This window comes from Pseudorasbora parva, chromosome 5 (genome assembly GCF_024679245.1).
Source record: "Pseudorasbora parva isolate DD20220531a chromosome 5, ASM2467924v1, whole genome shotgun sequence".
Lineage (NCBI taxonomy): Eukaryota > Metazoa > Chordata > Actinopteri > Cypriniformes > Gobionidae > Pseudorasbora > Pseudorasbora parva.
In genome coordinates, this window is record NC_090176.1 from 41,829,782 (window position 1) to 41,856,119 (window position 26,338).

The 26,338-nt window shown below is 38.7% G+C and overlaps 1 protein-coding gene across 8 annotated transcripts in view; it reads left to right on the forward strand.

Annotated features, from left to right (window-relative positions):
* spegb (striated muscle enriched protein kinase b) overlaps positions 1-26,338 on the forward strand; it is a 108,775-nt gene that overhangs the window by 68,347 nt on the left and 14,090 nt on the right. For all 8 annotated transcript variants that reach the window (XM_067444360.1, XM_067444359.1, XM_067444363.1 and 5 more), the window contains 25 exons: positions 1,480-1,655; positions 3,192-3,280; positions 3,699-3,874; positions 5,219-5,479; positions 6,299-6,457; positions 6,551-6,740; positions 7,120-7,349; positions 7,494-7,613; positions 8,999-9,103; positions 9,977-10,183; positions 10,278-10,401; positions 14,686-14,858; positions 14,939-15,051; positions 16,179-16,347; positions 17,591-17,690; positions 19,764-19,964; positions 20,895-20,952; positions 21,200-21,277; positions 21,384-21,556; positions 21,671-21,697; positions 21,823-21,975; positions 22,107-22,149; positions 23,153-23,221; positions 23,316-25,941; positions 26,039-26,188. In XM_067444360.1, the coding sequence (XP_067300461.1) occupies positions 1,480-1,655; positions 3,192-3,280; positions 3,699-3,874; positions 5,219-5,479; positions 6,299-6,457; positions 6,551-6,740; positions 7,120-7,349; positions 7,494-7,613; positions 8,999-9,103; positions 9,977-10,183; positions 10,278-10,401; positions 14,686-14,858; positions 14,939-15,051; positions 16,179-16,347; positions 17,591-17,690; positions 19,764-19,964; positions 20,895-20,952; positions 21,200-21,277; positions 21,384-21,556; positions 21,671-21,697; positions 21,823-21,975; positions 22,107-22,149; positions 23,153-23,221; positions 23,316-25,941; positions 26,039-26,188 (5,970 nt within the window). The remainder of the gene's footprint in view (positions 1-1,479; positions 1,656-3,191; positions 3,281-3,698; positions 3,875-5,218; positions 5,480-6,298; positions 6,458-6,550; positions 6,741-7,119; positions 7,350-7,493; positions 7,614-8,998; positions 9,104-9,976; positions 10,184-10,277; positions 10,402-14,685; positions 14,859-14,938; positions 15,052-16,178; positions 16,348-17,590; positions 17,691-19,763; positions 19,965-20,894; positions 20,953-21,199; positions 21,278-21,383; positions 21,557-21,670; positions 21,698-21,822; positions 21,976-22,106; positions 22,150-23,152; positions 23,222-23,315; positions 25,942-26,038; positions 26,189-26,338) is intronic.

Consider the following 26,338-nt stretch of genomic DNA (forward strand, 5'->3'; position numbering starts at 1 on the left):
TTAGTACTACCTAGTTATTGTAATAACTGTAATAAGTACATTGTATGTACAAGGGGAACAGGACTGTAAAATAAAGTGCCACCAGAATTTGTATGATGGATTTCCAGAGAATAGTACAACATTACAGAGTTTGACCAGCCTTTCCTTTTTATTTTTATTTTTGTTAAGTTACTTTTGGATACCTCTTTGTTGTAAAAGTTGTATTCTTTTTTTTCTTTAGAGTAAAGGGAAATTAATTGTTGTCTTTAAGCCGTTGGAGTTCTTGAAAATGTTCCCGCTTTGAAATTAGAATCATACCCGAGTTCACGGTAATGTATATGCGCTAAGATGTTGTAAGAAGAGACATGGTGTCTATTTTTTCTCCTGGTACATGCATTGCCGAGTCTCACTGCACAGCTTTGCTCCAGGCCTCTCACGGCAAATGGTTTTAAGTGTATACACGTGTATCTCACTTAAGGAATCACTGTCTGTTCTGTAGATTATTTCTGTATGTCCATTTGTATATCAACATCAGCAGTTTAGTTTTAGATTGAATGGATGCAACTTAAAGACACTATGAAATGGCTAGGCAAGCACTTTTTTTCTTTCCCATTTGTTGAAACAGGAACTTGAAATGGGACTGACAGCAGGATTACAGGGTAAAATTTGAGTTTGCATCATAGCCATGAGCCTGCATCGTAATTGGCAGGTGGTATTAGTACAAGACAAGTCATTAATAAATAAGTCTGAAAGAATGTGAATTCTGATAATCCACTGACAGTTTTGTCAACTTGTATGTGTATTTTTTTTTTCATGTGATATGTCAAGATTAAGTTAAACATTGGTGTACATTTTACAATCAAACTATTTTAAATGAAAATTAATCTTTAATTAAACAATACATTTCTTTAAACAATTTTTTGCAGGGTCACAGCAGTCACAAATTAGTTGTTGTCCAGAAGGTGTAATTTGTATTTTTTCTTTTGTAAGTTGTAGTGTAATGCACACAGCTACAAATTCATCTCTTCTGATCATCTGTATGGCACAGAAAATCCATTAGAAATAACCTTTAGCATAACAAATTGGTTGTTGCGCACTCTGAGTAAATATTCTTCAGCCTTTGTTTTTGTGGTGGTTTTTAAAAGCAATCTGTCTCTAGCACTGGCATTCCCATTGTCATTGGATTTTTATGAAATTGGATTTGGGATTACAGTATCCTTTCTCTTCAGGGATGCTGGTATGTATTCAGACCACATCTTTCACCCTTCACCTTTCTAATCCATTTCTCTCTGTCAGGACCAAAAGCAAAAAGTAACTCTGTCAATTTCATATCTGTGATGTTGTTTTTGAACAAAACAAACACACTGTTCAGCAGATTTTTTGTTATAGTGTTATTGAGATGAATGTTGACTATATTCATTGAAAATCTTCCCAAGTATGTGCAAATGCAAATCTGCTTTTGTGTAAAATCCATTCCGATCCCATTGGTGTTTCTCACAGAGCCCAGTCAGGACCAGCGTGGGAACCTTGGTGTACCCATGGACGTCAGCAGTCCCATCACATCTGATGAGGAATACCTCAGTCCTCTTGAGGAGGGGATGGATTTCTCCTCCTACAGGGGAACTGAGCCGAGGAAGATCGTGGATACTCGATTCAGGGAGCCTCCAGTCTTTCAGGTATCACAGAATGAGCCAGGATTTAACCACTTCAGCTCTGCAGCACATTTTGCATTTTTTTGAAAATTAGGAATATCTGAATTTAAAAGAGCGCCCAACCCACATACATTGGAGTAAATTGATAAAAATGGTCTCATTTTACAGAAAAAAACTCTAAATTTTAACACAGTGGTGGAATATTGCATATTCTATTGTATCTATTCACAATTTTATGATAAACATATATAAAAATAATAATATTTTGATTTATTTTTAATTTATTTATTTAAAAATCTCTATATATTTTTATCATTTTGGTCTCCAAGCTTTTTGGAAGTTTCTGTTGATTCTTTTGGCACTAAACCGGGGGGAAATAATTTTCTTGATATCTCCTTGCAAATAAAGGTTATTGAGATGTATCTGACCAAAGTGTCTAATAACTCCTACTCATCTGCATTGACATAAACTGGCCACTAGGAAATCGAAAAGAAGGCTCCGCCTCTTCAACGTTGTAAAGGGAGATCTCGGGCTCTGATTGGTCTAGAATCATGATCCATATGTCTATAAAGAGCTGAGATTCTCAGCTTTTCTTTCGCATGATGCAATATGTGATGACATCATCAAAAATCGTGGCTAACATCGACAATCAAAACTAGCAGTAATAAGAGTATTTGTCTGCATCACATGTTTTGTTCTGGACATCGGTGACATATTACAGTGTCATTTGGCCATGCGTGCTCACAGACATGTAATAATAGTCTCATTTTGAAGGAAACAACCTAAGGAACAAGCTGATATAGCGTTTGAGGCTAGTAGCTTTACAACGAGTGTGTGATCCGAACAGGAATATGGCTCGTGTTTGCTTGTTCAAAGGAGTCATTTCCATCTTTGTTATTCTTTTGATAATAAATTTACTGTAAATTATTGGATCAGTGAAATTAACTGCTCAGCGATATTTCTGAGGCCAATAGCTTTCATTTGATATATGACTTGTCTATTTTAGGTGTGTTTGTGTGATAAAAATATGACATTTTATATGATTTGCATGATTTTCTCAAGGGGGGGGGGGAATTCAAACTGTATTATTTTCTTCTATGTAATATAAATGCAGAAGTTATTGGGTTATTAAGAAAGCTGAGGTTCTAATCTTTCAAATTATACCATATATGTCTAGTTTTGTTGTGCGCGATTTTAAAAAAAGATTATGATAATGCAATTTTGGACCCACAGGTGAGTCCAAGGGGGGGGTGCAGAGCTGAAGTGGTTAAAATATTATATAAGAAAACATTATTGACCACTTTTATATGCACATCATGTTGTAGTTAAGCCTTTTTAAGACATTTAGATGCTCTGTAGCGATTGGAATATTCATGTGGACCTATTCCAAATAAACTAAAACAACCATTATTCTGCTATTCTCTTTTTTCTAGATATTTGTGCGCATGTAAAATTTGTCATCAACTGCACATTGCCATTTAATATTATTCTCTAATATAATACGTTTCTCTAATCTTTACAAAAGAAAAACGAGCTTCTGTGTGTTTACCAACATAACAGGTTGTTATTGGAGACCAAACGGTTATAGAGGGTCAAGAGGTGACCATGTCTGTTCGAGTGAGTGGACAGCCTAAACCCATGCTTTATTGGTAAGTTCCATGCTTCAAATAGTTACACTTTATTTAGTTAGTCCACTATAGACATTGTAATAACTATAAGTATATTTGCAACTACATGTCTAATAACTTTCATTAGAGTATTAGTAGACTGTTAGGTTATGGTTAGTAGAATAAGTTGATATGTACTTACAAAGTCATTAGAATGTATGTTGGGAAACCATTTAAATCAACGGATATTAAACAGACAGTCTACTAATACTCTAATGTCTGCTAGTTGACATGTAGTTGCAAAGTTATGTACAGTTAGTACAGTTAATGTCTAAAGTGGACAATCGAAATAAAGTCTTACCTTAACAATACGTAATATAGATTTAAAAAGCATGGACTGTTCGTTCATTCATTTCTTGATGGACTGCAATGCGACAACTTTTATTTTCCCTCGTATCAGGCTGAGAGACAGAGTGACCATTAAAACAGGTCCCCGGCATATCGTCCGTGAGACAGAGGAGGGCAACTTTGAGATGGTAATTAAATCAGCACAGAAGTCAGACACTGGAGTTTACACCTGCAAGATCATCAACGAGTATGGAACTAAACAGTGTGAGGGCAAACTGGAGGTGAAAGGTAAGGGCTTCAGCTATAGTAGTCATGCATGGTTTGTGTACGTTTGGAAATCATAAGCATGATAAACCATGGAGACCAAGTGCCGTATTTTAATGATCTAAGCACATGGTCTGAAGCACATAGCTGTAGGTGCATGGTCTAAAAGGATGGCGTCATGGGTGTGTTCTGAGCGTAACATGCAACCAACCAATCAGAGTCTCATCTCTCATTCCCTTTAAAAGCCATTTGCGCTCGCACCATGGCTGATTCACTATTAACATGGCAGAATTTGCGAGCGAAAAGACTGAACTCTTTTATTTCTAATATTTTAAAATATTTTTTGTGTGCTGCTTTTATAGGCGCATATTACTAACACACCCTTTAAATAACACAATACTGCACCATTGACTTTTGACCAGGTTTTTGTTGTTCAGTGGCACAGTTGTTTTCAATTGTCTCAAAATACTGTGCCTGGACACACCTCTTTTTCAAACCAGCATACCCACATTTGCCTGGCATCACACTACGGTGAGTGTATGAGAGGGCCCCAAGTGTTCATAACTTAAAGATGTGTGCAATGCTTTCTTTTTCCCCAGCTTAATATTCATTGACTGCTGCTGTATAAGGAAACCATTCACGGATTCATTACCCTGAAAATCACTGTAGTTGTGGTACTTTATTATATGAGCAGTTTGTAGCTGCTAATAATGTATGTGTGTGTGTGTGTGTGTGTATGTATGTATGTATGTATGTATGTATGTATGTATGTATATATATATATATATTAACACAGTCATGCTGTTTAATGCATCTTTTTCAACTTTGCATGAGTTACAGGATTTGCAGGTAATTTTCTAAACTACTGTTCAAAAGTTTAGGGTTAGTAATTTATTATTAATACTTTAATTTAAACAAAATCAGCATTTTAGAATGATTTCTGAAAGATCATGTGACAATCACAGAAAAAAAAATGTAGAAGATGGTTATTTTGAATTGAAATAACATTTTACAACATTACTATTTTTATTGTATTTTATGTGTCAGATAAGGGCAGCCTTGTTATAATATGCATTAGTATAGCCTTAAATGGCCAAAATACAGAGTCTCGGATCTGGCAGTTTAAAATTCTGGGTATAATTTTGAGCTGATCCGTACTGAGCCATGAACGGATTATGCTGACAGACAACGTATTAGCGTATTCATCTAATATTTCTGCTCTGCTGTACAACACAAGCTATTAACAGACTATGTCTGCAGCAGATTAGACACATTCAAAGACACTGTGCACTTTAAGCTTCTCGGGATTTCCTCAAAAGTTTTTTTTCCTCATTCTTCTATGGTTGATCTTTATCGTTTTTACTCCAGCTCGGCCAGTTGAGCCAGGCCTGGCCATCGTTCGGCCAGTGAGGGATGTAATGGTGAAGGCGGGACAGACTGCGCTGTTCGAGTGTCATGTGATTGGCCCGCAGGACACAGATGTTGATTGGCTGTCAGATGGGAAACTCATCCAGCCAGCTCTGTTGAACTGTAAGATGCACTTTGATGGGAAAAGGTGCAGGCTGCTGCTTAACTCAGTTCATGAAGATGACAGTGGAACGTACACCTGCAAACTGAGCACAGCTAAAGGTGAGCAGCTTGATATTGGACTGCAAAGGCTCTTTTAGAATTAATTTAGGTTCATTTTTGGAATTTACTGTACATCTTAGCATTTCGATCCAGTTTTTATGCGATATCCCAACATTTCACATGGTAGATGGAAACCTAGCAAATATGTTGATATCAAAATTTAATATATCAACATATTTGCTAGTTTCCCATCCACCTATTATGTTAAATGTTGGGATATCGCATAAACACTCGATGGAAATGCTAAGATACAGTAAATGCATATAAACATTAAAAAAAAAAAATTGTCCGTTATCAGAATGATTTGCTATAATGACCTCCTAAAACGGTCTTGTACGATTGCATCACCAAAAACTCTGAGGCGCAAATAATTTATGCTGTTCACAAAAAAGAGCCACAGTAGTTTCTCCAATTGCCCAAAATTTCACCCAAAATTATTAATTTACTTATATGAACACAAAGATGATATTTTGAAGAATGCTTTAATGGTTTTGGTACATATAGTGAAAGTCAATGTGGTCAAAAACAATATTGCATTGACAAAAACAAACACTGAGCCATTTTTACCATTTTTTATGTCCATAGAAGAAAGAAAGTCATTCATGTTTGGGATGACATGAGGGTGAAGAACAACAGATTGTTCATTTTTGAGTGAACTGTTCCTTTAAATGCACATTCGCAGAAAACACAAACAAAACAGCCAATAAATAAAAATGCTGTTAGCATTATAGTTATGACCCTTTTAGCAAGGTTTCATGATCTGTACTAATTTCATTACCCTTATTAAACTGTCTGTTTCATGTGTCATGTAATTTATAGAGGAGTTGACCTCTAGTGCCAAGCTAAAGGTCATAGCATCCATAGAGCCCCTCTTCACCCGTCAGCTGGATGTACTGGAAGTTATCGAGGGTCGTAATGCTCGTTTTGACTGCAAGGTCAGCGGGACGCCACCACCTCAGGTCAACTGGAGCCACTTTGGTATGTGTCTAATTCCCTTGAGTGCCTCCAAGTGTCAGTCCTGTAAAATAACATCATGATGGTTGGGTCATTTCTGTGTCATGTCTTCAACAGATCATCCTCTGGAGGAAAACGAAGACATTCGGATCTTGAAAGAAGGAGGGCGGCACTCATTAATCATCTCTCATGTTACTAATGAGGATGAGGGCCTCTATACGGTAGTGGCGCGTAACTCATATGGGGAGGCCGAATGTGCAGCGGAACTGTATGTGCAGGAGCCCAGACCGGCAATATCCTCTCAAATGTATGACCTTTTACTAGCATATATCTCTCAGAACTCGTTTTATAGGGTTAGTTCACCCAAAAATGAAAATTTGTTCATTATGTACTCAATTGTTGTTTCAAACCTGTAAGCTGTTATTTTGTCCATATAAGGACTGTCCATGGCGGCCACCAAGCTCCAAATAGGACAAAATACTCCATAAAAACACTATAATGTCATCCATAGCACTTGTGCACCTTGTTCCAAGTCTTCTAAAACCATACGATAGCTTTTTCAGAGGATAAAAATGTCAAGTTGACATTTTCATCTTTGTGTGAAGTGTTCCTTTAATCAAAATACCTCAACACATTTTTGCATTGCAATATAATATCTTATAATGATTTTGGTTTGTGTTTACTAGATCAAAGTTGGAAAAAATGCCCTCCATTCCTGAGGAGCCCGAGGTGCCTGAGAATGAGGTGGAACGGTTCACCATGCCCGACTTTGTCAAGCCACTCTATGATCTGGATGTAGTCGAGGGCAGAGAGGCTGTGCTCAGGTGCAAAGTGGCTGGCTTGCCGTACCCGACCATAATCTGGTTTCACAATGGCAAGAGGATTGACAGCACCGAGGACAGAAAAATGACACAGTGTAAGTTAGTTGATGCCATAATTCAATTCTCCTACAGTCTGCTGAGCCTTTCCAGAAAGCACTCCCTATGGAAATAATAGTGCGAGTGGTGGGAATAACAGGAATATAATAATGTTTTTGTTCTTTTTGTTGTCTTTTCTGCAGTCAGAGATGTTCACAGCCTGGTGGTCCGTTCTGTTTGTCACGCTCACGGAGGAGTTTACAAGTGTGTCATATCCAATAAGGTTGGCAAGGCCACATGCTATGCCCATCTTTATGTGACAGGTGAGTTTAATATGTACATGGCTTCTGCTAGCTATGCATGATAATCTAAATATTTTGCAAAAGAGCAAATTAAAAAGGACTGAAGCACAATATTTTTTTCACATGCCAATTTATGAACAATTTACACAATTCATTGGTCAAATGGTGTAAAAAAATGCCTTAAAGGCACATGGGATTGAATATTTAAATATCACTAGAACAGTGGTTTGTTCAATTTTATAGACATTATCCCAAATGTTTCCAAGAACTTTTTAGTCCAGAGAAATAAGCTATTGGACCTTATCCATGCATTACCTATCAATGACATCATACCAGCGTTACCCTCTTTTTCCGGTTGTTTTATTTTGTAGAAACCATGGCAACACCAAAGACGCTTTAATATATTATGCGTTTTATTAGACAGGTGAGCAACTGTTTGGATACATTAATCCTTAGAAAAATAATAATTGTTTTATAGCTCAACACAGTTAGTCTTATTGTTTAAATCTGGTTTTCTCAATTTACTGTGAGTACCATGTTTTACCATGCCTAATATCGGTCTCGCTTACTGCAGTGTTCAACCAGTGTCTCATAGTAGCCGCAGATTGAATGCACAGAGTAGCATTATAACATAATTTACAAAACACTCATTTAATGTATCTACTATGATAAAACAGCACTGTAAGTTCCACATACACATTAAGCGGAAGAAGCGAAAGCAGTCGTCTGCGGCATAATAAAAGCACTGCGAAAATCCAGGCATCATCAAGCTATGCCTTTGTTTTAAAAAACAAACAAACTCTAGTCGGAAAAAAATGACATATTGTGGCTTTAGGGTTATTTTTAAGCTGGTGTGCTCCAAAACAATGACAACATTTACATTTTGAAGATATAAGCTTTCAAAACTTAGTCTCTCACTTTCGCCAATATAGATTTTGATGAGGACATTCTGCACTTCTCTTTGAATTTTCTGTCCAATTAAATGCTCTCTTGAATCTGAAGTGTACAATGCATCTGCCCATGCTGTTATATAAATGAAAGGCTATTGGCTGTTTTAAAAAAGGCGAGGGACATTGTTTTAAAAATGTCTCGACACATTGAATAACGCTGTACATTTCAAGGTGCTTCTGTAGGATTTGCTGTGCCTACTGCTGATGTGAGTTACTCAGAGGATTAGTTAGACACTCCCGAGTTAGCAGCCAGATTGGCATCAGATAACCACAGCTTATTTATGATCTTTTCCATATCCCAGACTGTTCAAAATAACACTACGACCCACATCTCAGACTGTTAGAAATAATACCGCAATTTATTTTAAAGCTGAAGCATATGTGTACATGTGTGAGATGTGGCAAGAGACTCCTATGGCACAAAATAAATATTCTGACTGACGTTGGCCGTTTTAGACATCCTTCCTGACCCACCAGATGGGGCTCCAGTCATCGAGTCCATCACTGGCAAGACTATCACGCTAAGCTGGAAGAAACCCAGAAGACTGGATCCGTCTATTGGTATAATTATGCATGTTATTTATGTATATATTTAATTTAGAAACTGTTCTTGTACTGTAACTTGTCTCATTTAAAGGTTTGAAGTTCCCCAAAGGACAATTTTAATTGGTCAGTGGTTGTTCTCTTCTTTTATAACTGTAGGATAATGGAGTTAAGATTCATCTAAATATACACTGTTTTTCAGATGTTTCTAAAATACTTTAGTGGAAAATTGTTTGACATACAAGAAGAGTACAGAGCTATACTATGATTTGGAATCATTTCATTGGGAAATCAATTGGTGAGAAATGCTCACATGTTGCTATTGAAGTCTCTTCTGTCTTTTTTTAAAGTATTACAGACTTTGGTATCTTGGAAAAAGAGTTTGAGATCTCTTCTAAGATTGAGCAAAATTGGTGAAGCAAGGCTTATAATAATGAAATGTGGAGTTTCTTCAAGTCACTCTCTATTGGCATCTTCTCATTATACTAAATGTAGCATAAATATCGATAGAGCAACAGTGCAGTGACGGTGGTTGGATAGCAGCATGGATGGTTTACCTGACCTGCTCTTGTTTCCTTTACACATTTCCAAGTATGGGCACCTGTTAAATATAGTTTGGTAGCTCTGTTGTACAGTAACATTTTATTTATTGCTTTCTTACAGACGTTCTATGTCTTGGTGTTGATGTTGGAAACAATCGCAGATTTAATGCTGCATTGACTGTGCAAGTGCTAAAATTTTTGTCCTTTGTTCCATACTGTCAACCACTGTTTCCTGTCCTTGTAGTTTAATCGAAAAATGGATCGGAAACTTTGATCCTTAAATAATCAGATGTCCTTTTTTGGTTATAGCTTTCAAACTTAACACAAAATTATTGATTTATATATCCAGATCCTAGCTCCTTGATGTATGCTGTTCAGCAGCAGGCCCTGGGGTCGATCCAGTGGACCATCATTGCCTCTTGCCTGAAACAGACCACCTATACGATCACCAATCTGTCTAAAGGTGTCCGCTACGCCTTCAGGGTGCTATCAATCACCAGCAAGGCCTTTAGCAAGCCATCGCCTGCTACTGAGCCAGTGCAGCTGCTAGATAGAGGTATGCCTCAGCAGACAAGGACAGCCACAGTCAGACGGGTCAATGAGATGTATGAGTTACTGCAGGAGACTGGCTTTTATGTCTCTGTCTGCAGGTCCGTACATCCAGGAGGCTCCTGTAATCGTTGACAAGCCGGACATTGTGTATATGGTGGAAAAGCAGCCCTTAAGCATCACAGTCACTCTCAACCATGTTAATGCATCGGTCACATGGAAGAGGTATTTTACATTTAGATATGTTTTGAATCATTTTGTAACTGATTTTTTTATGCTATGCCTGATAATTATTCACAAATTGTGAATCAGAAACTGTTGATAAATACTACATCTAAAGGTATAAATCACTCAAAAAAAGTCTGTTATCGTTTACTTCACCTGCATGTTGTTTCTTATGTCAAACATAAAGGGGGATGTTTAGCAGAATGTCTAAGATGCTCTTTTACATAAAACAAAAGTTGATGGGATTATATACTTGCAAGATTTAAAATAGACATAATGTTAGAAAATTAGCCTTTCCACTCCAATCATGATACACAGGATAGCTGTAAATGTAAAATGTGTAAAAAAAAAATGTAAAAATGTAAAATGTGTACCTTAAAATGCAATGTAAGTCGCTTTGGATAAAAGCCAAATGCATAAATGTAAATGTAGCTACTTTTTTGCACACAGACATCCTAAGCAAGTTTTTCCTATGTTTATATTTATATATGAGTAAAGTTAGAAAACCATTGGTATTTCAGGAAATGCATTGATTGGACTGAATCAATTATATAATTTATACTTTTTGTTTTGCCAAATACTTATTAATAACTTATGAAACTGTTGATTAAATACAAAATGTAAATGGATGTATTTAATTTACTCTTTCACTCTTCCTTGCATTGTTTTTTCAATCTAATACAAACGGATATATTTAGAAGAATGCCCAAGCTACTCTTTAACATAAAACAAAAGTTGGGATTATATACTTGCAAGATTTAAAATAGACATAATGTTAGAAAAATAGATAGTTTTGCCTTTCCACTACACAGGATAGCTACTTTTTTTGCACACAGACATCCTAAGCAAGTTTTTCCTATGTTAATATTTCTTTGATGCTGTGATTAAAACAAAACCGTTTTTTTAATTTTATTAATGTTTATTTTTAACCCCCTAAATTTTTTAACATTTTTAAATTTATATTTTTAGTAAAGTTATTTACTAAAGTATTATACTTTGTTTTGCCTAATACTAATAACTTATGAAATTGTTGTTTAAATACAAAATGCAAATGCATGTACTTAATGTACTTACTTTACTCATTCACTCTTCCTTGCGTTGTTTCTTTAATCTAATACAAAAGGATATATTTCGAAGAATGCCCAAGCTACTCTTTTACATGCATAAAATCTAGAAATTTAAACTGATTCAAAATCTCTAAACTTTAGTATATCATAATTTTTGCATATTGAATATATGAATGTATGAATATCTTATTAGTCTTTAATCATACTTATATGCATACTGAATTCTGATTGGTCTATTATTTCTTGCATCTATTTAATTGCCATATAACTGGTGGAATAATTGCTATAAGGGAACTTGTGGAAATTGGGCTACTGTTAGTCAAAGAAGTAGAGGAGGAACGTGTGTTAGAGGAGGAAGGCGTGTACGTAGGCAGAGGGAGAAGAGGAAAAGGCAGGTGTTTAGGACTGAAAGTAGGGACTTTGAATGTTGGTACAATGACAGGTAAAGGCAGAGAACTGGTAGATATGATGCAGACGAGGAAAGTTGACATTCTGTCCAGGAGACCAGATGGAAAGGGAGCAAGGTTAGAAGCATTGGAGCAGGGTTTAAACTGTTTTATAATGGTGTGGACAGGAAGAAAAATGGAGTTTGAGTGATCCTGAAGGAGGAGTTTGTGAAGAATGTTCTGGAGGTAAAGATAGAGTCAGATAGGTTGATGAGTCTGAAGCTGGATATTGAAGGTGTGATGTTGAATGTTGTTAGTGCCTATGCTCCACAAGTAGGTTGTAAGCAAGATGAGAAAGACAGATTCTGGAGCAAGTTGGAGGAAGTGATGCAGACTGTTTGGTCTTCAGGTTTAGTCTTCAGGAAAGGAACCCAGAAGGACAGAGGTTGGTAGACTTTGCAAAAAGTATGGAGATGGCTGTGGTGAACACTTACTTTCAGAAGAGGCAGGAACACAGGGTGACATATAAGAGGGGTGGCAGGAGCACACAAGTGGACTATATTTTATGTAGACGCTGTAATCTGATGGAAATTAGCCATTGTAAAGTAGTGGTAGGTGAGAGTGTAGCTAGACAGCATATAATGGTGGTGTGTAAGATGACTGGTGGTGAGGAAGATGAAGAGAGTAAAGGCAGAGCAGAAGACAAAGTGATGGAAGTTGGAAAAGGAAGAGTGCTGTGTGTTTTTCAGGGAGGAGTTGAGACAAGCTTTAGGTTGTCAGGATGGGCTTCCAGATGACTGGACTACTACAATCAAAGTGATCAGGGAGACGGGTAGAAAGGTGGTAGGTGTGTCATCTGGAAGGAGGAAAGAAGACAAGGAGACTTGGTGGTGGAATGAGGAAGTCCAGGAGAGTATCCAGAGGAAGAGGTTAGCTAGGAAGAAGTGGGACAGTGAGAGGACGGAGGAAAGTAGACAGGAATATAGGGTGATGCAGCATGAGGTTAAGATAGAGGTGGCAAAGGCCAAACAGAAAGCGTTTGAGGACATGTATGCAAAGTTAGATAGTAAAGAAGATGAGAGGGATGTGTATCGGTAGGCAAGGCAGAGGGATAGAGATGGAAAGGATGTGCAGCAGGTTAGAGTGATTAAAGATAGAGATGGAAATGTGTTGACAGTTGACATGAGGTTGAGGGAAAGATGGAAGGAGTACTTTAAAGGAACTGATGAATGAGGAAAATTACAGGGAGAGAAGAGTTGTAGAGGCAAATATTGTTGACCAGGAAGTAGAAAGTATTAGCAAGGGTGAAGTTAGGAGAGCTTTGAAGAGGATGAAGAGAGGAAAGGCAGTTGGTCCTGATGACATACCAGTGGAGGTAAGGAAGTGTCTAGGAGAGATGGCAGTAGAGTTTTTAACTAGGTTGTTCAACAAGGTTTTAGAGAGTGAGAGGAAGCCTGAGGAATGAAGGAGAAGTGTTTTGGTGCTGTTTTTTAAGAACAAGGAAGATGTGCAGAGTTGTGGAAACTACAGAGGTATTAAGCTGATGAGCCATACAATGAAGTTGTGGGAAAGAGTAGTGGAAGCAAGGCTAAGGGAAGAAGTGGACATTTGTGAGCAGCAGTAGCCTATGGTTTCATGCCAAGAAAGAGCACTACAGATGCATTATTTGCCTTGAGATTGTTAACGGAGAAGTACAGAGAGGGTCAGAAAGAGCTGCATTGTGTCTCTGTAGATTTAGAGAAAGCATATGACAGAGTGCCAAGAGAGGAGCTGTGGTATTGTATGAGGAGGTCCGGGGGGCAGAGAAGTATGTTAGAGTGGTACAGGACACGTATGAGAGCAGTAGGACAGTGGTAAGGTGTGCCATAGGTGAGACAGAGGACTTCACGGTGAAGGTGGGACTGCATCAAGGATCGGCTCTGAGCCCCTTCTTGTTTGCGGTGGTGATGGACAGGCTGACAGATGAGGTCAGACAGGAATCTCCATAGACTATGATGTTTGCGGATGACATTGTGAGCTGTAGTAAGAGCAGGGAGCAGGTGGAGGAAAGTCTAGAGAGGTGGAGGTTTGCTCTGGAGAGAAATGGAATGAAGGTCACAGCAAGAGAGAACCAAGTGGAACAGTGAGGTTAAAGGGAGAAGAGGTAAAGAAGGTGCAGGATTTTAAATACTTAGGGTCAACAGTCCAGAGCAATGGGGAGTGTGGAAAAGAGGTGAAGAAGCGTGTGCAGGCAGGTTGGAATGGGTGGAGAAAAGTGTCTGGTCTGTTGTGTGATAATAGAGTACCAGCAAGAATAAAAGGAAAGGTGTACAGGACAGTAGTGAGACCGGCGAGGTTGTATGGTTTGGAGACAGTTGCACTGAGGAAAAGAGAGGAGGAAGAGCTAGAGGAAGCAGAGCTGAAGATGTTGAGGTTCTCTTTGGGAGTGACGAGGATGGATAGGATCAGGAATGTGAGATGTTTTGGAGACAAAGTTAGAGAGGCCAGGTTGAGATGGTTTGGACATGTTCAGAGGAGGGAGAGTGAATATATCGGTAAAAGGATGCTGAGGTTAGAGCTGCCAGGCAGGAGGTCAAGGAGGAAGACCAAAGAGGAGGTTTATGGATGTAGTGAAGGAGGACATGAAGGTAGTCGGACTGAGAGAAGAGGATACAGAGGATAGGACTGGATGGAGGCTGGCAGATGATTTCGCTGTGGCAACCCCTAAAGGGAAAAGCCGAAAGAAGAAGAAGATTTACCATATAACTCAAAAACACCATTGCACTTGCATGAACATGTAAACATAATTGACCTGAATAAAACAATTAGTTATTGTGCCATTATATTTTCAGAGCGGGAGTGACACTGTCTAACAGACCAGGTCTATTTGAGTTGAGCATGCCTGATGATGACCAGCATACACTGAAGCTGTGCAAGGTAAAGAGCAGTGATGCTGGTCAGCTAACTTGCGTCGCCAGCAACAAGTATGGCAGCGACTCCTGCATCCTAACCCTGGAAATGGCAGGTACGTTGGTTCAGAATACAAACTGTATGAGTATGTGTTATTGCACATATTTAGAGTCTCATTGATTTCTCTGTCTCTAGTGGCACCAACTTTTGAGTCTATAATGGAAGACCTGGATGTGAATATAGGCGAGACTCCTCGTTTTGCAGTTGTGGTTGAGGGAAAGCCTGTCCCAGACATCCTTTGGTACAAGGTGTGTGTTTTTGTTGTAGTGCATGCACCGTTTAATTAGGACATATTTGTTAAGGATTTATTGTCTATTAAAAATAATTTTCTTCTAATAAATCAAGATTTGAAGGCAGTGAAAATCTATAATACTCTGTTTTATGTATTATAATTTCCTATAATACAAAATCTGTTTGTGGACAAGACATTTAAATAGCACCAAAAAAACAGCCCAATTAAAGTTGACCTATTATGTCTGTTTTTAGATGTAATATATGTCTTGGGTGTCCTCAGAATGTGTCTGTGAAGTTTCAGCTCAAAACACCCCACAGATAATTTATTATACCATGCCCAAAATGTCTCTTTCAGAGAGACATTTTTGAGTGGATGCAAAAACTCGTTTTCATGTGTAACTATTGCTCATGAATTTGGAATAATAGTTGACCTTTAATTCTAGGGGTCATGGTTTTGAAAAACTAAATTATAACTGTTTTTGCTTGAAGTAATAAACATTATTCTTGTGGAGTGTTCCCAGCTGTGGTCAGTATCTATCAAAAGTGGTCCAAGAAAGGAACAGTGGTGAAACGGCAACAGGGTCGTGGGCGGCCAAGGCTCATTGAAGCACGTGGCGAGCGAAGGCTGGCCCTTGTGGTCTGATCCAACAGATGAGCTACTGTTGTTTAGATAGCTAAAGAAGTTAATGCTGGTTCTGATAAAAAGGTGTCAGAACATGCATGTTGTAAACCAAGAGTTCTTGTTGTTTCATGATGCTCATGCTGTGGTAGATGTTTGTTGTTCAGTTGCAGTGAGTTTAGCTGAGGGTTCAGACTTTCATTCAGATTTTGAACTCAAACCACATCATCCTCTTTTCCACCTGCTGATCTCTCACTACTGCTGCCTGTCTGATATTTCCTTTATTATCCCTTTACCCATATCACCTCCCTGGAAGCATCATGACGTCCTGTAAATCATGCTAATTTATGCTTTGAATGATACTGTTGGATATTCCATCTCCTGCCTCAGGGCTTTGCCTTCTGTTTAATTCCTCACTACCCTGTTCACCTCAAACCCACACAAATGCATTTCAAATTCAAATCACGACAGTGGGATGGCTGCATAGTCAATATTTTCCACTTGTTTTCCTCTGATTTTCAGGGAGACACCCTGCTGTCCGAAAGCAGCCATTTCACATTTGTGTACGATGACAATGAATGTTCTCTGGTGGTGCTTAACACTCAAGCAGATGACTCGGGAGTGTACACATGCACTGCTAAGAATCTGGCCGGTTCCGTGTCCTGCAAGGCTGAACTGACTGTCCACGCCGGTAAGCACTGTGCATTAATGAAAAAAGTTGTATTTCTAAGTTGATTCACCACCTTACTCTAACCTCATGTCCTAACTAGGTGAGATGCAACAAAGTGATAAATCTAGCACTGTTACAAGATTGACAGAGATCAAATTTGTATTGGTGTTTCCCGGCCCTCCTCCAGTCTCACTGAGCTTCTGAAAAGATGAGGATATTTACTTAGATTTCCATTCAGTATCTTATTCATTATGATACATTTTCCAGGACCCCAAAATATGATGTTCTTATTGCAAGTGACCCTCATCCTAAAACATAAAGTCCTAAAATGTTATTATTTGATACTAATGGAGAAATATTAAGTGTAATGTTATGATCACAACATGTTGCTTCCAAAATTAAACTTGTATTTATCATATTACTTAAAAATATTACCCAGTATTAAAGAGCCCTTTTCAGTTAATATTTTTGGCATTAACTTTAACTTTTTGGCATTTTTTCACAATAAATAGTTCCAAAACAACTTAAATATATATTTTTTTAAATTATGTAAACAAAGCACAATAAGAGATACTACTATGTTTTCAGACCATTTATGAACATACTGTATACACATTTGCAAGAAAATTTTAATACAAAATATATAATAATATATACACATACAAACATGTTTATTGTATTGATTCACATATATGTATTTTGCTTAACATTTTTGTTATGATTTGCATGTATATATGTATGTATGTATGTATGTATGTATGTATGTATGTATGTATGTATGTATGTGTGTATATATATAATTTGTGTTTGTGTTAAAATGTTGGGACCCACTTTAAATTAAGTGGCATTAACTACTATGTACTAACATTTAAATTATAATAATAATAATACACTCATTGTGTACATTTATGTTTGTACTTACATTTAAAAAATAATTACGTCTGTAATTAATTTCTGTAATTACATTCATAAAATACACTATTGACACTCCTCTTGCACCTAACCCTACCTTAAACCTACCCATACCTTTACGCCTGTCCCTGACTTTACCCGAATCCCACCTCAGTATCAGCAAAAATATTTTAAAATACAATATGTACATTGTACTTATTCGTGATTTAAGTACATAGTAGTTAAAAAAGCTAATATGAAATTGGGCCAAATGTGGAAATATTTGAGAATAAACAACAATTAAACTGTGCATGTACAGCCTGAACTTGGCAATTCATTTGACTGGCTGACCCCCTGGACTTTCTGTATGTAGTCAAAGAGGACAAAGACGACCCGATGGAAGATGAGGCGTCCATCCTAAGAAAGATGCGGAGACTCACTGATTATTATGACGTGCACAAGGAAATTGGGAGGTGAGTCATCTGCTCAGAGCCTCACTTGGACATGCACCATTTATCTCTAATGATTTCCTCTGTCGGCCTAGAAACTCAAAGAGTCGACTCCATCAGCTCTCGCTGATGACAGATTTCAGGTCTTCTGACTCATCACCCACGTCTAAGCTTCAATAAAGCTTCAGCCGCAAAAAGGGATGGCACATTATTAAAAATACACTCTTGGTCTGGAAGTATGCAATTTCATAATCCACATTCAAAGAATGATTCAGCCACCTCAGAAGAGGCCACAAGACCCTTGCAATTTCTCTGGTTATAAAAGTGCTCCCTACACTTCTTAATAAGGTTTGTACAGGTTCTGTTTTGAGCAGTTTTGTGTAGCCAGACCTTCAGACTGACGGCAGAAGTTCAGGAGTCCATAGCAGCTGACTGACATGTAAAGCAATCACAGATTGTTTTGTCCTTTGTCATGTTTAGGGTGTGAAAATATAGCTTTGATGTCCCTACAATAACAGACTGGTGTGTGAAACTCTTGGATTTATTTTTAAAAGTCTATGCTGCAAATTTTACATACAGTACTTCATATACTTTTGAAGCTCATTGTCAAAGATGTAAACATGATGACGTTCTTCTTCCATGAGGCAGACCATTAAAGAACACGACACGCTGTCATCGTGAATCAGATGATGACTTCAAAGCTCTTAAAGTGTTTCCAATTTTGTGTCATATGCATTAGACATTCAGCCAAAGGTCCATGGTCGTGTTGTCTAAGGCTCAGACTATGTATTGAGTAACTACCCAGAATCCCTTTTATTAGGGCTGTCAATTTAAAGTGATGGGTTCAATAAAATAACAATATATTAGCTTCTAAAGCCACTGTTGTTAGATCTATTCAGAAATGTACTCATCTTCCATAGCGTATTTGAATTGCCTCCATTTAGGGTTTTCAAAATGTTTATCATATGCTATTAATTAATCAATATATCATGCATTTAAATTGGCAGATCTAGTCATCAAGCCATGTCAGTTTTGATTCAGGTAAGATTTGCATCAATGCGACTTTGAAACTGTTCAGTATAATATGATCAAAGCCAAATTTTAAAGGGAGAGTTATTTGTTTGACATAATGGTAAACTGAACGCTCGACTGGGTGGAGGGGAGTGCAGCCTTTGTGGCGCTGTATCTCTGCTCTGCATGCTGTCGCTCTCTCTGGGCTTTAATTATAATCTTCATGGCCGACTGCCACCGTTCTATTAAGACCTGCACCCGCTACAAACAGACACATGCTACAGTGCTACACTCTTTTCCAAAACCTAGTGAGCTGTCTACTCTAAAAGGGTGTTAAGGCATCATAGGAGTGCTCTTTGTACATCTTTTGGAAACATTTTGATGGTTGTCAACAAAAAAGGTTGATAATAAATATAGATTTTATTTATTCACTGAAAAGTAGTGGGGAAAAAATGTTACGTCTAACAAAACTTGAGTATTTCCCATGATATTTGTGTGTACATACACTACCTTTCAATAGTTTGGGGTCATTTAAGATTTTTTAATGTTCTCTTTCAACCAAGACTGCATTCATTTGATCCAAAATGCACTAAAACAGTAATATTGTGAAATATTACTACAGTTTAAAATATCTATTTTCTGTGTTTTATTCATGTGATTTTTCAGCACCATTAGTCCAGTCTTTAGTGTCACATGATCCTTCAGAAATAATTCTAATATGCAGATTTGATACTTCAAAGTTAAGAACAGTTGTGCTGCTTGGCAACATGCTAATCGCAAACTCTTACAATTGTTTTTTATACTATTTGTGCTGACATTTTGTTTAGGTTAACTAAAGAAGCATTTGTTACATGTGGTAAATATAAACAAATATTATAATTCAGCAGCAGAAGGAAATAAAATAGTAGTAAAGATATATCAGGTTGATCTTTTTACTGGCTGAATCATGCTATTGGATCAGCTGATTATTGGTTAGTTTGCTGTCAACACCTGGTAAAACGATGATTAAACCATTATTCACTCTTTTTCTTGACAAATTTTCTTATTTTTTGTATGATTTAATAAGACATGTTCTTCTTTTCTTAGAGGGGCATTCTCATATGTGAAGCGGGTGATACAGAAGGCAGGAAAGATTGAATATGCAGCCAAGTTTATTTCCGCTCGTGCTAAAAGGAAGGCCTCCGCCCTAAGAGAGCTGAACATCCTGTCTCATCTAGACCATGAGAGGATCCTCTACTTTCACGACGCCTTCGAGAAGAAGAATGCCGTTATTATCATTACAGAGCAGTATCCTTGTTGCTACAGCAGTTTATGTAATCTGTACCTCTTATATTCTTCATATTCGCATCTGCCTTAGCAATATGACTATAATTGTTGGGGTGTGTGTGTGTGTGTTGCGGACCACCTGTGCTATGACTGTCACAAACAGAAAGGACATAACACACCTTGCATAACATATGCATTTACATATTTGTCAAATTGTCATATTTGTCATATTTTTGCATTTACATATTTGTCAAATTGTCAAATTTGAACAAAGTTTTGGTTAAAAAAAAATTTAAACACAAAAGCCAATACATTCGCACTTCCAAATCATTGCATATTGGTGTTCGGTCAGGAACACTTTTTTCCCCCCAGTTTTTAATGCACAGGGATACAATTGCCCATCGTGTCTGTGTGACAGCAAAGGTTTTTTATTGAAAGCAATGGAGTCGCCAACACGTCCAAAAAGTGACGCAGAGGGGTACTGACCAAGCATCAATATGTGACGAGTTGGGAGTGAGAATATGTTCCAAAAACAATTAAAACATATAAAACATATTTAAGATTCTGCACTATTTCTTGGTCGCAATAAAAGAACAAACCAAATACTAAGACATGTTAATTTTTCAGTACAATACTGAACTTAAATTATTATGAATTTAATATAATTTTAAATGTAAATATATAATTAATAATATAATTTAAAAAATGCTTATATAATTTATCATTAAAAACAATAAAATTATTATAATTAAATAATTATTATAATACAATTATTAAATGGTATGTCAAATGTAGTGTTTTCACTAGTGAATATTTGGACCCCACTTTATGTACTAATATACTTTATGTACACTTTATGTATCTCATATCCAGTCTTGCACAATCACACTTGTTGTACACTCACCAATGGTGTAGTCCACATCACTCAGTTGTCTTTAACAATGTGTAAAGATGCCATGAGGAGCTTCTCGAAAGGCTTACAAAGAAATCAACTATAGTGGAGTCAGAGGTGAGTGAATACGTTTGATCTTTCAAAGGGACCATAAAAGGTTCAAATGTGTGAACAGACCATTCTGTAAGTTTATCACATTTGATTTTTTCCTAGGGCATTTATCTTTGCATCCTGTAGTTATCTTGAGGATAAGGAATGTATTCGTATTGTTTTTGCAGATTAAAGCAGCTTTAGATTTACTCAGACAGTTTAGGCTCACACGTCACATTGGCCTAATGAATATTCTCTGAATTGTTTACTGCAGATCCGATCCAGCGTGAGGCAGCTGTTGGAGGGTCTTAGCTATCTTCATCAGCTTGACATACTTCATTTAGACATTAAGGTAAGCATTATGTAATTTGCTGTCAACACCATTTTCTTCTATAAGTAAGCAATAATCACAGTGAGGAACCAATGTGATGACTAGAATCCTCTTTTTTGCCGCTCAGCCTGATAACATCCTAATGGCAGACCCTACTGGTGATCAGATTCGCATATGTGATTTTGGAAATGCTGTAAAGTTCACGCCTGATGAGGCACAGTACTGCAAATATGGCACTCCAGAATTTGTCGCCCCAGAGATTGTTAACCAGACACCCGTCTCCAAGGCAACGGACATCTGGTAACGCACCTGATCCCTCCATCACAAAAAACCTCTTGAACAAATCTGTATACAGCCTCTAAAGTGTCATGAATACATGTTTTTTTTTCACAATTCTGCTTATTTTTCTTACAGGCCTATTGGAGTTCTAACATACTTGTGGTAAGGTTATGTCAGTTATCTCTATAATAAATTATTTAGATATTTTTTTATTTTAATAACCTAGAATATTTATCACTAATACCGGTATCTTCAGTTAGATCTCATCAAAGAACTTTGTTTTACAGTCTCACTGGAGTATCTCCTTTTGCTGGAGAAAATGACCGCAGCTCTGTTCTCAACATCAGAAACTATAACGTGGCTTTTGAAGAAAGCATGTTTACCGACCTCTGCCATGAAGCTAAGGGATTCGTCATCAAACTGCTGGTGGCTGATAGATTGTAAGTGGAATCTACAGGGCTTATCTGCTGCACCATGCTCCTGTTGATAATTTATTGTCAAGAAAATTGTTTCCACTGCTAAGAGTACTTTATGTTAACTGCCAATTTGTTTAATGTTGTCTTATCTGCAGGAGACCCGATGCTAATGAATGTCTTCGGCACCCCTGGTTCAAGGTAACAATTGAAACCCAAAGCTAACCAAAATTATTATAATTAGTACAACATATATGCTACTTGAAGTTAAAAGGGTTAATTCAGCGATTAGCATATGGCTTTGTATCAGGAATACATACCCTGGAGTATATTCGAATGATTGTGCTCCCTCCCCTCATATTTATGCATTTTATTTCTGGAAAAATTCCTCCGATGGCGCAAATATCATCTATTTGCATCATCGGAGGAATTTTTGGCCAGAGGCTAAAGACTACAGCCAACAGAGGGTTGTTACAGCCAGCAGAGGGAGCCATTTCCGCATGTTTTCAACCCGCGCTTGGGGGATGGGAGCTCGCACTCATAGCTCAGCTCGCAGCTGCGGGCATTCATGTAAACGCTGCGGCCGGCGGAGCAAAGTGAGTGTTTCAACTAATCAAATTAATTCCTATGAAAGTTAAGCTTCCAAAGGCCTGAACTGAAAACGCGCCTGACTGAACATGCGCTGTGAATCTATGCCAGGTTTACCTCAGCTTTCATCACAAGCTCATCCATGCCTGTCAATGTAATCTGACTCCTGGAGTGTTTGTGCTGTGACACTCCCTCAGTGGCTAAATCATATTATATTGAACAGACACGTTCAGTTTTTAATTGTAGTGCCTGTTCTCTAACTGAACTGATTTTAATGAAAATGAACACGGTCGTTGTGGGAAAGTGAAAGTGATCCAGTAATCCAGTAGGTGGCTTTGGGAGTGGTCTCGTAGGGCAGCGAAGCATTCTGGGAATTGTTGTCTTTCATCCCCATGAGACATAAATACATTTTCTGTCTTTTGTCAGTCTAGAAAAAAAAATTCACATTTCTACTACATTAATGACCCAGTTTAAATACAGATTCATATTCCCAGCGCTGAAGTACTTCTTTAATTTCAAGTTGCAAACATTTCAGAAGCAAGTATTTCCTCTCTATAAATCTTATGAAAACATTTATTTACTTTGTCATTTTTAAATGCATATTTCTTTCTTTTAGACCCTGAATAAGGGTAAGAGCATTAGCACAGAGTACCTAAAAAAGTTTTTGTCGAGAAGAAAATGGCAGGTAAGATAATATTAGTGAAATTTTTCATCACTAAGAACATTGTAGATTCTTTCCGTATGTCGTTGTAACAATATTCACATCTCTTTTTTTTTAGCGATCTCTTATCAGCTATAAATCTAAGATGGTGATGCGGTCTATACCTGAGTTACTGGATGACTCTTCTAGCCATATTTCCATTGCGGTTCCACGACATCTGAAACAAAGCTCACCACCGCCTTCATCATCTTCAGATTCAGATGAAGACATTGATGAGTTGCCTTTTATCCCAATGCCTCTCAACATGGAATTCTCAGGATCTAGAATGTCACTGACTGAAATTGGAGGGGATGATGAAATGGCGGGTAGACCGAATGGAAATGCAGAGAGGCCTGCTTCAATCCATCAGAAGTCAGAGCCGATGGAAGTAGAGACATCAGAGAGAGAGGGAGGAGATGCAGTTGCTAGGGGTAGAGCCAGGAAGAGGTCGACACAAGAAGAGGAAAAAGGATCATCTGATGAAGAACCAGCAGAACTAGCCAAAAGGACAGAACAGGCCAAGAGACCAATGCGCAGAGGTTCAAGTATGGAGTCAGATGAGCCAGAGGGAGCGCGTCGCAGAGGAGAGTTGCGGAGAGGGAGCTCGGCTGACAGTGCTCTACAGCTCCACATCAAACCAGAGGAGGGCACTGAAGAAAGCCCAGCTGATGGAAGTAGAATTCTACAAAAGTCAGTCTCTATGGAGATTCCAAGAAGGAGCCCGAGCCCAGGAGCTGCAAAGCTGAGTCAGGAAGACTACGCCCTGAAATTAGAACTGATGAGGCAGAGACTTCTTAGGGGTGGCTCTGTTGACAACAAGATGAGTGGATTAAGAGGCCCATTACTGGAGACATTAGGTATGGGGGATGAGAAGCGCTACGTGAGGGGGTCTCGTCTAGGTAACCCTCCGCTTGTTAGAGCAGCATCCAGCGAGTCACCTAGAGATGACACCCCAAAGACCAAGATACTCCGCAAAAGTGCTTCCTTCAGCCAGGGTGATTCCGAGCCCATGCCCTTGCACAGACGGATTGGAGCACCTCTAGAGATCCCACTGGCACAAATAGAGGAGAGACGGTTGCAGCAAGCTGTATCTATGTCTGCTCTTGCTGAGCCAGACAAGGATTCTCGCCCTGTTACCCCAAAAATTCATACACCAGAACCAGAGAGACAAGAGAAGGAGAAAATTGAGAAAAAAGAGTCAGCAGTCTACAAGGACAGTAAATCTGAGGAAGTCAAGGTTGGGTCAAAGACTAATGCAGATGATGTCATAAGTGTTGATCAAAAATCTTGGGAGACTGATGCACAAGAGAAGGGCCAGTGCAAGTTAGAGGAACCCAGTGAAGAATCTGAAAAAGTTGTTGAAATTAAGCAGAAGACCCCTATAGCAGAGGAAACAATTGAAGAAGAGGAAGAAAGAGAGGATAAAGAGCCAGAGAAAGAAACGGAGCAACCTGCTCCAGAGATTGAGGTTAAAGAAGTTGAGGATGATGTAAAGGCATCACCAAAGTCTCCAGAGATGATAATTTCCACCAGCTTAATAACTGTGACCCAAACTGCTGCCCCAGCTCCAAGCCCCCAGAGTGTCGTCTCAACCTATGTGACCCCATCTCTCCCTGCACGTACAGTGCTCCCAGATGGGAGAGTGTCTGCATATGCCAGTATCATGCAGACCATCATGGTACCATCGGTCCAGGCATCTAGCCAACCAGATCCTGTTCCAGTCCCCACATCTTCACCAATGTCCACCCCACCATCAGTTCCAGTATATGCTCCCATTTCCAGACACACCTCTGAACCAACCCTTCTATCAGCTTCTTCGTCCAAATCAGATCTTCACCAAACCACTGAACATCCTGCTGTCTTTTCACGGGTTGCCTCAACAGAACACCCTTCCAAAGAGCAAAGTCCTCCTAAGACTCCCACTCGTGCCTCCCCTAAGCGAGAGCCATCTCCTGGAAGCAACATCCAGGACCTTGCATCTGAGGAGGTCTTTGAAGCACGCTTCAAGAAGCGTGAATCCTCTCTCACTCGTAGTCTCAAACGTTTCTCATTTCAGAAGACTGAAGAGAAGCCCACCACTGTTGCTCCTGAAACTCCAGAAGAAATGTATCGTCCAGGGCCAACTGGGGCTCCTTTAGAGTTTGTGCCTAGGAGGTTGGAGGAGAAGTCTAAATCAGTTCAGGATCTTCGTGAGGCAGAGAAGGACCCTGGATTCATGAGGAGACTCTCAATGCGCTTGAAAAGGACCCCATCAGTGGAGAGGCAGGAGGAGAAGCTCAAAGAGGAGGAGGCTTCAGCACCCAGGCGACGTCTGTCCTGGGCACTGGGACGGAGGGGATCCCAAGAAAAGAAGGAGATTGAAATGGTGAGGTTGGATGGAGGTCCTGAGCCTCCCCCAGAGCCTGAGTCCAAAGCACCTTCGGAGTCACCTATCCTTGCCATGCGCAAGAAGATTGGCAGTACCATGGCAAGCTTATCCACAAGGATTAGGAGCCACTCTGAGGACAGGAAAGATGACAATGAAGGCAAGGGGGAGCTCAAGAGGACACCTATATTCACTAAAATGCGGCGTTCCACCTCCGAGGGGGGCAGTCTGAAGAGGATGGGTGTCCCACAGAACCAGCTGGCTGCCCAGTCAGGGAAAGGGACCTCATCGGAATCTCTCGATTCCATGTCAAGTATTCAATCAGAATCAGCTGTTAAAAGTATGCACATTTTTTCTGGATAACGTTCTTATTACATTAACTTTCTCATGTTGTTTTAAAATCTCCTGACTTTAAAGTCATAATTTTCCTTTCCCAGGTGCAGATATTGAGCGTAGATCACGGTGGGACCGCTGGGGTTTGACGAGGGGAAAACGGGAAAAGACAGTCTCACAACCAGACATCCCAGCTTCCATTGCTAGGGAAAATGGCTCTCTTCGTTCTCGCCAGTACACACGTCTAACATCTGGTACTGCACGTATTATTTGCGTATTTCACTGTAACGTCTGCGCAAAAAGAGACATCTGTTTGATGACTTCCTGCTTTGTCATAAACATTTACATATATCATCAATGGATCAATTATGGATACAGACTTGCTTTGGCACAGCTGTGGGAGA